Source organism: Lathyrus oleraceus, chromosome 6, assembly GCF_024323335.1.
Source record: "Lathyrus oleraceus cultivar Zhongwan6 chromosome 6, CAAS_Psat_ZW6_1.0, whole genome shotgun sequence".
In the NCBI taxonomy this organism is placed as follows: Eukaryota; Viridiplantae; Streptophyta; class Magnoliopsida; order Fabales; family Fabaceae; genus Lathyrus; species Lathyrus oleraceus.
The window spans coordinates 9587624-9599805 of NC_066584.1; the positions used below are offsets into that span (position 1 = coordinate 9587624).

At 31.3% G+C, this 12182-nt stretch overlaps 4 protein-coding genes across 5 annotated transcripts in view; 3 read left to right on the top strand and 1 right to left on the bottom strand.

Annotated features, from left to right (window-relative positions):
• Positions 1-12182, top strand: part of LOC127094858 (26S proteasome non-ATPase regulatory subunit 14 homolog) — a 99079-nt gene that overhangs the window by 32617 nt on the left and 54280 nt on the right. Inside the window, exon 7 of one of the 2 annotated variants that reach the window (XM_051033633.1) lies at positions 6831-7035. The exons of the other annotated variant lie outside the window; for it this stretch is intronic. The gene's annotated coding sequence lies outside the window, so the exon portion shown is untranslated. Of the gene's footprint in view, positions 1-6830; positions 7036-12182 lie in introns of those variants that run through there. 2 annotated transcript variants of the gene reach the window in all.
• Positions 628-2187, bottom strand: LOC127093644 (NAC domain-containing protein 55). Its single transcript, XM_051032583.1, has 4 exons — positions 1744-2187; positions 1410-1676; positions 1077-1265; positions 628-963 (listed from the first exon to the last, which is right to left on the bottom strand). Exons 1-4 carry the CDS (start codon positions 2185-2187, stop codon positions 628-630), a joined length of 1236 nt encoding a protein of 411 aa, XP_050888540.1.
• LOC127094860 (26S proteasome non-ATPase regulatory subunit 14 homolog) overlaps positions 3895-12182 on the top strand; it is a 62460-nt gene continuing 54172 nt past the window's right edge. Inside the window, exons 1-2 of the mRNA XM_051033635.1 lie at positions 3895-4061; positions 4162-4260. Coding sequence (XP_050889592.1) covers positions 4049-4061; positions 4162-4260 — 112 coding nt within the window. The 5' untranslated portion in view covers positions 3895-4048. The remainder of the gene's footprint in view (positions 4062-4161; positions 4261-12182) is intronic.
• On the top strand, positions 4205-6927 carry LOC127094861 (26S proteasome non-ATPase regulatory subunit 14 homolog). The gene is made up of 5 exons (XM_051033636.1): positions 4205-4353; positions 5291-5372; positions 6057-6233; positions 6322-6489; positions 6619-6927. Exons 1-5 carry the CDS (start codon positions 4325-4327, stop codon positions 6808-6810), a joined length of 648 nt encoding a protein of 215 aa, XP_050889593.1. The 5' UTR covers positions 4205-4324; the 3' UTR covers positions 6811-6927.

Consider the following 12182-nt stretch of genomic DNA (forward strand, 5'->3'; position numbering starts at 1 on the left):
AAAACCGTAGCATATATGAAAAGGCAACGGCGACATATTCCACATCTAAATAACCGTGGACTAAAGACTTAAGCTACGGTTTTTTACTTTTAGCCGCGCTTTTCAGCTGTAGCGTAAACTCATTTTTGTTGTAGTGGAAGAACCACCACTTCTGTAATGCTATTCCATAATTTCTTCCAAAACACAAAATGGATTGTCTTCCTTTTATATCAGGGAGATCCATGGGAAATAAAATCTACTCTATCAGTAAAATTTTCAAAACAAACCAATTGAAAAATTTAGAAGGATATAACATTCAAAATTGAAGATCTAAGTTTAACGCAACCCATCTTGTATCTATAAACATTGGTTTTTGGAACTATATGCAATGCAAAAATGTTAGACAAAGATGATTAAAAGAGACTCATACTAAAACATGTAACATCAAATGAGAGAGATTAAACCTGGTTTTTTTAAGTACAAGTGATTTCTGAATTTCTAATATTTTTTATTTTGTGTGATAAAAATAAGAATAACAATTAAAAAAGTAATAAATAAAACTAACTGCTAGAAGCAAAGAACAAAAAATTGTAATTGGAACAAAATATTATGTTGATAATAATTCCTTTAATTCTAGAAATATTTACTTTACATAATGTTATTTCCCAGAAAAAAGTCTTTAAGAAAACTATTGTCAATCATTTGAACATCCTTCTCTTTTATAAACCCTTCTCCTCCATTAATTTCCAGCAGTTGCTTTGCGAAAAATTCAGGCCAAGACATCTCATCTTCTTCTTCTTCGTTGTTCATGATGATATCACTGTCATCTTCTTTGTTAAAGTTGCACTCTTTTTGATTGCTACATTCACCCACTTCAGTTTTGTTATTGCTACATTCAACCACCTCAGTTTTGTAATTTCTACTATCAACTCCATTTTTTGAATTTTGGTCAATATTTTCTCCAAAAAATAGCTTATTGTACTCCTGAGAAACGATAATAAAAGAACACAATAATAAGAAATTAAATTATCAATATAAAATTAGATTACTCTATCAACAAAATTTGTGTTCACAATGCTATATAATATAATACTTACATATTCAAAGACAGTCTTTAGTGCAAGATATCTTTTCTCTTCAAGCCAAGTACTTCTGATGCATTTTCTTTTTACTCCTTTGTATACAAACTCTATATCATCCTCATATTTCCTCTTGTTTCCACCATCATTCGGTTGAATTGGTGCTTTTTCATAAATAATATATTTTTTCACCAAAACATTATTGCCCTAAGTAACAAACAATCCAAAAAATCAGCCAAAAAAAATATTTAAAATTTGTAAAGATTAATTCCCCTAAAAAAACAAAAACAAAAACAATTAATAATTATTGAAGCAATACAACAATATTACTAATATATTACGGTAACTTACTGATATAACTGCAGGTGATTCTTCTTGTTTAGGAATGATAGGTTCTTCTTGTTTAGGAATGATAGGTTCTTGTTGTTTAGGAAGCATCACAGTCTTTCCTTTACTCTCTTGACCATAACAACTTTTTGTTTGACTATAACAACTTTTTGTTGTTGAAATTTTTCTTAAATGAGAATTGGATTGATCAGCTATACTTGCTTTTGCTGGTGTATTCTGTGATTCTGGTTTCAAATTCTTTCTAAATCTGCATAGTACATAATTATTGACCTACCAAAAAAAATTAATCATTACTTTCGCTCAAAACTAATTAACGTAACATAAAAAAGATACTTACCGGAGAAGGATTGTTAATCAAAGATTTGTGGAGGTTATATTCGTGCAAGATCCATCCACCGTCTTGAGGAGTGTTACTCTTCTCAAAACGAAAACGTTTTTTCATTCCCAGAAGCTTGCTTGTGTCTTTGGCAAATATACTTTTTCCAGTGTCTTCACCTTCCCAATTACCGTTTCCGATAGTGCGAACGAAGCGCGTGCTCGTAGCCGACTTCTTCTTTAAGGCAGTAAAGAAGTACAGGTCTTTTCCGCCATATGAGTAGGAAGCTTCGAACTCGTTCCATATATCCAAAGGAGTCTTTTCAGTTCCGAACAAATCATGTTCGAGAATGTTGAGATAATTGGGAATTGGTTTATTGTTAATTTTGTTGTAGAGAAAGTTTTGAAGAAGTTCATCATCGGTTGGCATGAAATCTTTACCTGAACGAGAATTGAGAGCCTTCATGATGATACTTAATATTCAATGGCAGGTTAAGAAGCTCAAAGAAAATAGAGTACTAAGAAGACATACACAATATATAGATATTGCATGTTTAGATCTTCCTAAACAAAAGGAAATTTAAATTTAAATTTTAATCAAATCTAATCTAATCTAATTTTAATTATAAAAAAATCAAATCTTAACAAATCATATAGTTTCTACTACTGTTGTTGTGAAAATAGTAACCCAACCTTATCTTTTGCGTAAAAATAGCTAATTAAATTAATAAGAAGAACTATATCTACTAAAAATAATGAAAAATTAAGTTTATATGTACATTTTTTTTTGAATTAAAAAATCAACTTCATAATTTTGAATGATGATATCTTTTCAAATCTAAACACTATCAATTAAACTACAAATTAATTTTAAAAAATCGAAAATGTACGAAAACAAATATTATTAAATGATTTGAGTGCTAAATCATTAATATTAGCACTTAAATTGTAAATAGTTTAATTAATATGGATCAATAAAATAGTTTTACATGATCATCTATTAAGAAATCATCAATTTTTTATATTTTTTTGGCAAAATATATATTGTGTATTGAGTTTTAATATATATTTTTGCTCTTACAAAAATATACAAAATATTTTACACCCACGTCACAACTTTATTTTTTTATTTTAGTATTAATTTTAAATAAAACTTAATTTAATTTTTTAAATTTTAACAAACTAAAGAAAATTGTATGCAATCAATTTAATTCAAAGGAAAAAATAGATAGATATTGTTAGCTGCATACATGGAGATAGCATAGTAATGTAGGTTGACTTCATTGAAAATATTGATATAATTCCTTCTGAATAAAAAGAAATAGAAGAAAAAAAGAGGATAATGGTCACACGTTAGAATTTATAAAATAAAACAAATGAGATACTTCTTCTTTTTTACAAAGAGAAAAATCAGATAGAAAAATTAATAATAAGAAGGATTTTGTAACTTTGCTCTGGCATGGTGGGGGAGAATTATGGCGTTCTTTTTGGTCAAAAATTTATAGATCAAGGAAGCGATAATTGTGTATATCAGGATGGTTTAAAGTCCTAGTCTTCAGATTAGGGACCAATTTGGAGAGATTATTGTTGTGAGAAACTGATTTTTCGTTTGTTCAAGGATGCCTCGAGGTAGAGGAGGGCCGAAGAAGAAGGTGCCATCGCTGATGATTCATCCAATGGTTAGCAAGGAGAGTATAAGGAGCAACGTAGGAGATGAAACTAACAAAGGAAGCGAGGAGAAAATGGGTGATGACGGGGAAGAGGAAGTAAAATCGCAAATCCTGGAGGAGGAACCGGTTAAAGAAGAAACAACAAAGGTTGATGAAGTACCAAAAAAGAAGTTTTGGGTGGAAAATTACGTGCCAAAATCTGAGAGTTATGACGTGAATATCACGTGGCTACATGTTTTTGTTAAGTTAATTTGCGTGAAAATAGCAAATTAAGTTAATATGAAGAACTATATCTACTAAAAATAATGTGAAAATTAAGTTGATTTGTATTTTTTTTAATTAAAAAATAAACTTCATAATTTTAAATGATGACATCTAATAAAATCTAAACAATACCGATTAAACTGCAAATTAATTTTAAAAAATCGAAATTGAATCAAAAAATTTGAGTGCTAAATCATTAATATTAAGCACTTAAATTGTAAATAGTTTAATTAATATGGATCAGTTGTGAATCTTGAACAATCATGTCAGGTATGGAGAGACTTCAAAGAATGTTCGCGGGTGCAGGTGGAGCTAAGCGGCCATCCACCACCGGATTCCCCCACCCTAGATTCATCGGAGCAAGTTTACATCTCCTCTCTCGCTCTTCTCAAAATGCTCAAACACGGTATACATTCTTCTTCAATTCTTCCCTTATCATTTCGATCCATTCATTCAATTTCATATACCCCTAATTTTCGAAACCCTAATTTTTTGGTTGGATATAGGAAGAGCTGGTGTTCCTATGGAAGTTATGGGTTTGATGTTGGGGGAGTTTGTGGATGAGTATACTGTTCGCGTTGTTGATGTGTTTGCTATGCCTCAGAGTGGGACTGGTGTTAGTGTTGAAGCTGTTGATCATGTTTTTCAGATCATGTTTTTCAAACTAACATGCTTGATATGTTGAAACAAACTGGAAGGTATTTTCAATGAAGGATTTTTTTTTCAATTTTACATGTTTTAAATTGGAATCTAATCTAACTAGTAATAGAAACGTAGGCAGGAATGTTTTTTTTTTTTGTGTTTTTCGATACAATCGGGAACCATAGTGACACTGCCTCACAGATTTAGGGACCAAAATGATTGTATGCTCACATCATATAATATTGTTACATATTGAATGTAGGTTAGATTGGAGGAGTATTAATAAGTACACGAATTTTATGAAAATTGGGCACATATCAATATTATAAGTGGCACGGTTTGAGTACATAGTTAAAGATAGGGAAGGTAGAAAGAGATGTAACCTTAATCATAGGATTTATGCATGAAGTGAAGGGTGTTCTCGTCCAAGCTTAGAATATTTTTAGCCCATGATAATAAGACTTGAGATGTTGTATGAGATTGAATGTAGTGGTAAGAGCTAACAAAAAAATAATTTAACTTTTGCAATGTTATGAATGCTGTGTGAACATGCAAAACAATATAAGACTAGTGGTGATTGCATTGGATGAATAGAAAGTTGGGGTACTATCTCTTGTGGAATAAGCGGGTTTTCTTGCTTTAGGTCATTTGGGTATGTGTTAAGAAGATCTGTAAAAGCCGTTATAAGGAGATTAGAGATCAGATGGAGGATAAAGGGAGATTAAGAAACACTATATAGGCCAAACTATTAAGAGGGATTATGATTCAATTGATTTGTCAATAGACATGATTCTTGATAAATACGATGTTATTATGTCATTTGGTTCATGTAGCCTACTTGATGGTAGAAGAGTTGAAGACATTGGCAATTGTTTTATCACCATGTTTTTACTTATGGTTTGTTATTCCATGATCAATGCTTTTGTGCCATGAATAATATCTGGACTGGATCACTTTACATTAGTTGTTTGAAACTTATACGTTCTGTTTCAGACCAGAGATGGTTGTAGGTTGGTATCATTCACATCCTGGATTTGGATGCTGGCTTTCTGGAGTGGACATTAATACGCAACAGGTTTTCAACTTTTCTTCAACCTTCAGTTAATTGTGGTAGCTTCTCATATATTTTTTCTAAACATGCAAAATAAAAAAGATTATACGTATGGAACTTCTCCGGGCAGTTGGGGTGGGGGGGATAAAGTCAAAAAACTTATTATTTTTATTGTTTAAGATGAACATATAGTCAATTTCCTAGATTATGCTTCGGTGTTGATGATTTCAGACGAAAGCAGCATCGATTGATGGGAGCCCTTTTTTGGTATATGTGTACATTAATTGGTGCAAGCATTGAATAGGAGAGGAAATGTGTCCTGGTGTAGGATTGAACCTAGATTTGGGACGGTGCTTGTTGAGCTACAAACAAGCTAGATAAGATAGTTAGGGATATAAATTTGTGGATAAATAATACTACTTCAGTCATGAAGTTGTGCAATACTTGAGTATTTTTTCTATTGTGATTTCAAATAATTGCAATCAGATTAAGATTGTAGCATGAGCTTTATATTTTAATTCTAGCCTGATTTTTAGAATTCTGATGCTCCCAGACAACTAGTAATTGAAACTTACTGTAAACTAAGGAGTTTTTATGTAATAAAATGAAAAGTTAAATTTATTTGAGCCATACCAATGCCGCCTCATGCGGATGGTGCTGTTTTTAAAAAGTTGCACATGATATGTATGCCACTTTTATCTGTTACAGAGTTTTGAGGCTTTAAATCAACGGGCAGTGGCAGTCGTGGTGGATCCTATTCAGAGTGTTAAAGGCAAGGTGGTGATTGATGCTTTCCGGCTGATTAATCCACAAACTATGATGCTGGGTCAAGAACCACGACAGACGACCTCTAACCTTGGCCATCTGAACAAACCATCTATCCAAGTGTGTGTCTTGAAATTCTATTCAAAGTTATAGCTCTGCTTTGTTTTATTTCTCTGTACCGAATTTGACTTCTTATTCTCCTTTTCAGGCTCTGATCCATGGCTTGAACCGACATTATTACTCAATAGCAATCAATTACAGGAAGAACGAGCTTGAGGAGAAGATGCTGCTTAACCTTCATAAGAAGAAATGGACCGATGGTTTGACACTCAGACGATTTGATTCACATTCTAAAACTAATGAACAGACTGTTCAGGTAAGTTAAGATTCTTGGATGAAAATTTCACAATAATTCAACATTTTATTTTTGTTGAATTTGTCAATTTATCACATATTCTGTACCTAAGATAAAATCTTTATTTATTATATTTTTTTGGTAATTCAGGAGATGCTAAGTTTAGCAACCAAGTACAACAAGGCAGTGCAAGAGGAAGATGAGCTGCCCCCAGAAAAGCTTGCAATTGCTAATGTAGGAAGGCAGGATGCTAAGAAGCATCTTGAAGAGCACGTTTCTAATTTAATGTCTTCTAACATTGTTCAGACTTTGGGAATGATGCTCGACACAGTTGTGTTCTAGAGTTAGGATCGTCCACTGTATTCTTCTTCTTCTTCATGATGTCCAGCAATATTTCATTTACACTCTTTGACCTGTTTGCAATAGATTGTTTTTTATTACAAAGTTATTTGCATTTCATTGTGTTCGTCTCAAATGTTTCCGGATGATAATCATTTTCTTAAGCTTTAGAGACACTGGGGACTCTGCTCAAAAATCATAGAATGCATTTGATTTTTGTTTTGTTTATGTTTTTTATAGTCCTTAATCAAGCTTATCCCTCTTGACCCATTAACCTTCATAGACCTCGAAGAACTTTTAGGAGAGGTAACATTGTTCCAATTATAAAGTGGTACGACATCGTTTGAATTACGTTTCAAGCATGTCAATATTTGCTCGATCTTTAGACTGTTTTTGGAGTAAACTATTGTTCTCTCAAATTGTTTGACTGCAATCAAAGTGTTCTTTTTTAGAGTGCATCATCAACAATTAGTTGGAATGAAATATCCAAACTTTTGTTGACGTTTTTTCTGACCATCTAGTCTATTTCGTAATTTGAGAGTTCAAATTGATAGACATTTACCAAAACAGTGGATTACTCAAAATTAATTTAGAATAAGAACTCACATGATAATATCGGTAGTATGGACTGCATTAACATCACCTTCCTTCTCCAACTCTTACACACAATTTTGTTTCAAAACAAATATCGTATCATTTAAAACACTAAAGCTATAATAGCATAACGTAATATTTACTTTAAGTGATATCCTAAATCAACACATTATTCAACACCAACACAGTATATTATCCTATCTTAGATCTTTAAACATTTTCCCATACAAACAATTAAATCATGACACCGCAAAAACATTGTGTATAATAAGCAGAGTAATTGAGGTGATTTTGTCCCGACACTTACTCGTAGTATTTTTTTAATTTTTAATTTTTTAAAAAAATAGGTATAATTAGTTATAAAATCCGTTAACTTAATTTGACATTTTACTTTAGTTCCTTAACAGAAAAAAGTTACATATTAATCCTTTAAGAATTGTTCCGTTACATAAAAAGTTATTGCCATTAAAAATTTAGAAAAAAAAAACATTAAATTTCTTGATCGGTAAGAAATCCACAAGAAAAAGAAAAAAAAGGAAGTAAGAAGAACACAACAAACTGTTATTCTTTACCTTCTCTTTGAAATAAGATTACAAGTGTTACAGAATATCAAATAACATCTCTCACCCTTATCAATTACACAAGCTAACTTAGAGAACAAACTAACTTAAACAATCGGACATAACAAACATGTCCAATTCGACATGCTAACAATTCTATCATATTTCGACTACAATATGTGAACAGACTTCGACGACATTACTAATGATCATGTCAGATCGTCAAATCAAGAAGCTACCCTTCGACCATACTAGAGTTCGATCTAATATCTCACACTCTCTAAACATACAACTATCCAAATCATTAATACTGGTATTATATGTTGGCAAGCTGAGTCAACATATATATATATATATATATATATATATATATATATATATATATATATATATATATATATATATATATATATATATATATATATATATATATATATATATATATATATATATATATATATATATATATATATATATATATATATATTAAAAGAAAAATATTTTATTTAAACTAAAGATGTTTTATTTTAGGATGTTAAAAACCTCCGCAAAATGTTAATAATGTGTAAAAAAAAATCAAACACTTCCATGAATGAACAATGTATAGATCAAACAATTTTTTTTTCCTAAATTAGTTCATGTCTGCAAAATAAAAAATCATTCAGTTTAATACAACTACAAACCTTAAGAACATGTTAAGAACTAATAACTCCACACCTTAAGAATAGACATCAAATCCAACCATTAAAAACCCATAAAAACTGAAACTTTAAAATCCAAACAAGATAAACAAGGTAAACAATATTAACTATACCTTGATTAAATGACTAAAAATGAAGAATGAAAGTTAATATTCATTGTGTCTTCAATGAGATTCTTCTCACTTCAATAACCTTTGTCAGTCCTCTTCTCCATCACATCGTGTCTTCGTCAAACTCAGGTTCCAAATATGACCTACTTAGGGTTCTAAATATGAAGCTTGAGTCAATCTAGAAATAATATCAGAAATGATTCTTTAAAATTGGAAATGATTTTCATAATTTAAATTAAATAAACTTTATTAATAATTGTAAAAAAAAAACAATATGCCATGTCAATATTTTCAATATACCATGTAGGCGTTTTTTAACGTTTTTCTTATAGAATTTAACAGAACGGACTTGTTAGGTTAAGGAAAGTGTTTTAATGGACTTGAGTTTAAGTTTTTGAATTAAGGAACTAAATAGAAACAATAAAATAAGTTAAGGGACTAAAAGATGAATTAAGTCAAAAAAAATATCGTGTTTATTGGAGAAATTTAAGATTTTTTTTTTAATTTCACGAGTTTTTATCGAATTTTTGGGAGATCTGAGTTTTTGTTAGATTTTTCAAAAGTATATGAGTTTCTTACTGTTTTTTTCAAAAAAATCTGGTGTAAAATCACATTTTTTATCAGATTTGAACTACCATATTTTTTAAATATACTATTGAATTTTTCAAACATATGAGTTTTTATCATATTTTTTTAAATATATTATCGATTGTTTCAAAAATATGAGTTTTTACCAGATTATTAAAAAAATTTACGAGTTTTTTCATATTTTTATGGGATTTTTCAAAAATTTATGCTTTTTAATTGTTTTTTTTTAAATTCGATAGTGTTAACTTTGATTTTTTTGTCCTATCAAATGTGAACTATCGAATTATTTAAAAATTCAGAAAATTACGAATTATATCGGATTTATCAAAAAAAATCGATAGAGTTAAGTTCGTTTTTTTATAGACCTACCTGATACGAACTATCTATTTTTTTTTAATTTATTATTTTTTTAGAATAATTTTTTTGATCAAATAAGTAAATAATGACAAGGGTATTTTAGGCATTATAGAAAATTGGAGGCCAAGCATGAGGGGGATTCTAACCTTAAGAGTAGGTTGTTATGATTCAAAGAAAAACTCTATATTAAGAGTGTCATTTTAATATTGTAATTCAACTAATCAATAATGAATATGAGATTCAATTGAGCTCTCATATGGTATCAACCTTCAATTTCTTCAAGTTCCGCACAAAAATATATCTTTATCTTCTTCTTCTTCCTTGATAGCTTCTTTGCCTCATTAATGGCGGACGGTGATGAGACCACACATGCCTCTAATAATTCTTCTTCTTCGTTGTTTAGAAGTTCTCCCTTTGATCATTCAATGACTTTCCAGTCGTTTGGTCCAAAGATTTCGATTAAACTCCAAGATAACAACTAATTGATCTAGAATTAACAAGTGGATGGTGTGATTATTACACATAAGCTTCATGGATTTGTGGTTAATCCAAAGATTCCTCCAATGTTCAAAATCCGAGGCAGACCGACTCAACCATTCTATCTCTGAAGAGTATGAGACTTGGTTTGTTCAATATCAAGCCCTATTTATTTGGATTCTTTCCATAATTTCTGAATCGGTGCTACCTAGGGTTCTCCATGATTCTTCCTTGTAATCTATTAGACTAAATTCACCATCCATATTGCTTGATATACATAGAGAGAAGCAACTATGTACTATGTTTCACACGATAACAATGCTACTACTGTTTCCTTTCTTGAACTCCAAACAACTGGTGCTTCACCTAGCATAAACATATAGCCAACTGTGGATTTTCTATCCTCAACATCACTACACCAACTTGAATCGGTGTACCCCACTAGCTTGCATTATTTTCCTTCATCAATTGCAGCAAATAAAATGTCGTAGTCGAGAGTTTCTTTCAGATACCTTAATATCCTCTTTGTCGCTGCCAGGTGTGATACCTTTGGCCTCTACATGAATTTGCTCACCATACTTACATTGTATGCTAGATCAAACCTTGTGTGACAAATGTATCTCAATGACCCAATAAGTCTTCTGTATTATGTTAGGTCGATATCATATTCATCTGTGTCTTTCGATAGTTGCAACCTGGGCTCAGTTGGAGTCAAATTTGAGTTACAATCTTGCATCTCAAATCTCTTGAGTATTTCGCCCACATATCTTGTTTAATGCATCATCAAACCTCTACTACTCTTGTAAAATTAGAGACCAAGGAAGTATGAGATATTTACCAAGTCTGACATTTCAAACTACTCACTTAGGTCATGTTTGAAGTCTTCAATCTTCTTCTTGCAACTTCTTGTTATCAACAGGTCATCGACATAGAGATATAGTATAAGTAATTCACTATTTCTTCTTATTACATATACTCCATGCTCATTAGTGCACTTTATAAATTCTTTCTCCCTTAGGAAACTGTCTATCTTCTTATTCCAAGCTCTTGGAGCTTGCTTAAGTCCATACAGGGCTTTATGCAGCCTATATACCTTATTTTCTTCGCCATGTTTTACAAACCCAACTAGTTGTGTAACATAAACCTCTTCATCAAATGGACCACTCAGGAATGTATATTTCACATCCATCTAACATATGTGTCAGTTGTTCATGTTTGCTAGACTAACAACCAACCTAGTTGTTTTGATCCTAGCAACAGGTGCAAAAACTTCGTCGAAGTCGATTTCTTATTTTTGAAGAAATATTTTCGCCACAAGCCTTGCCTTGTGTCGAGTTACTTTTGCTTTGGTAATCAACTTCACTTTGTATACCCACTTCACATTGATTTCCTTTTTTCCTTGAGGCAATTCGACAAGTGACCAAGTGTTGTTGACTTCGATGGAGTTCAGTTCCTCATTCATTAGTTTCACCCACTTTGAATCCTTCAATGCTTCAACTGCTTTTACTGGTTCTACATCTTCATAAAAAGCACAGTGTACCAACTCACCTTCATCATCAACCACATCATCTAATGTAATCACACATTCTTGCAACCTTGTAGGCATGTGTCTTGTTCTTTGAGGTCTTCTTGTGCTTGCTTGACCTATGACTTCTTCTTGTTGAAGTTATATTTCGACTTCACTTTTTGGTTCTTCACATAAGATTCTTACTGAATTCTTCTTTACATTTTCAGTCCAATCCCATTCCTTAAGCTCATTTATGATCATATCCCTGCTGATTACTACTTGCTTGCTAACTGGGTCAAACAACTTGTAACCTCTAGCCGAATGATATCCTATTAGGATCATTTGACTCGACTTCTCATCAAGTTTTCTTCTCAACTGATCAGGCACATATCTATGTGCTACAAATCAAAATACTTTCAGATGACTCAAGTTAAGCTTGACACCAGACCAACATTCCTCTGACGTGATCTCTTATAGCCTT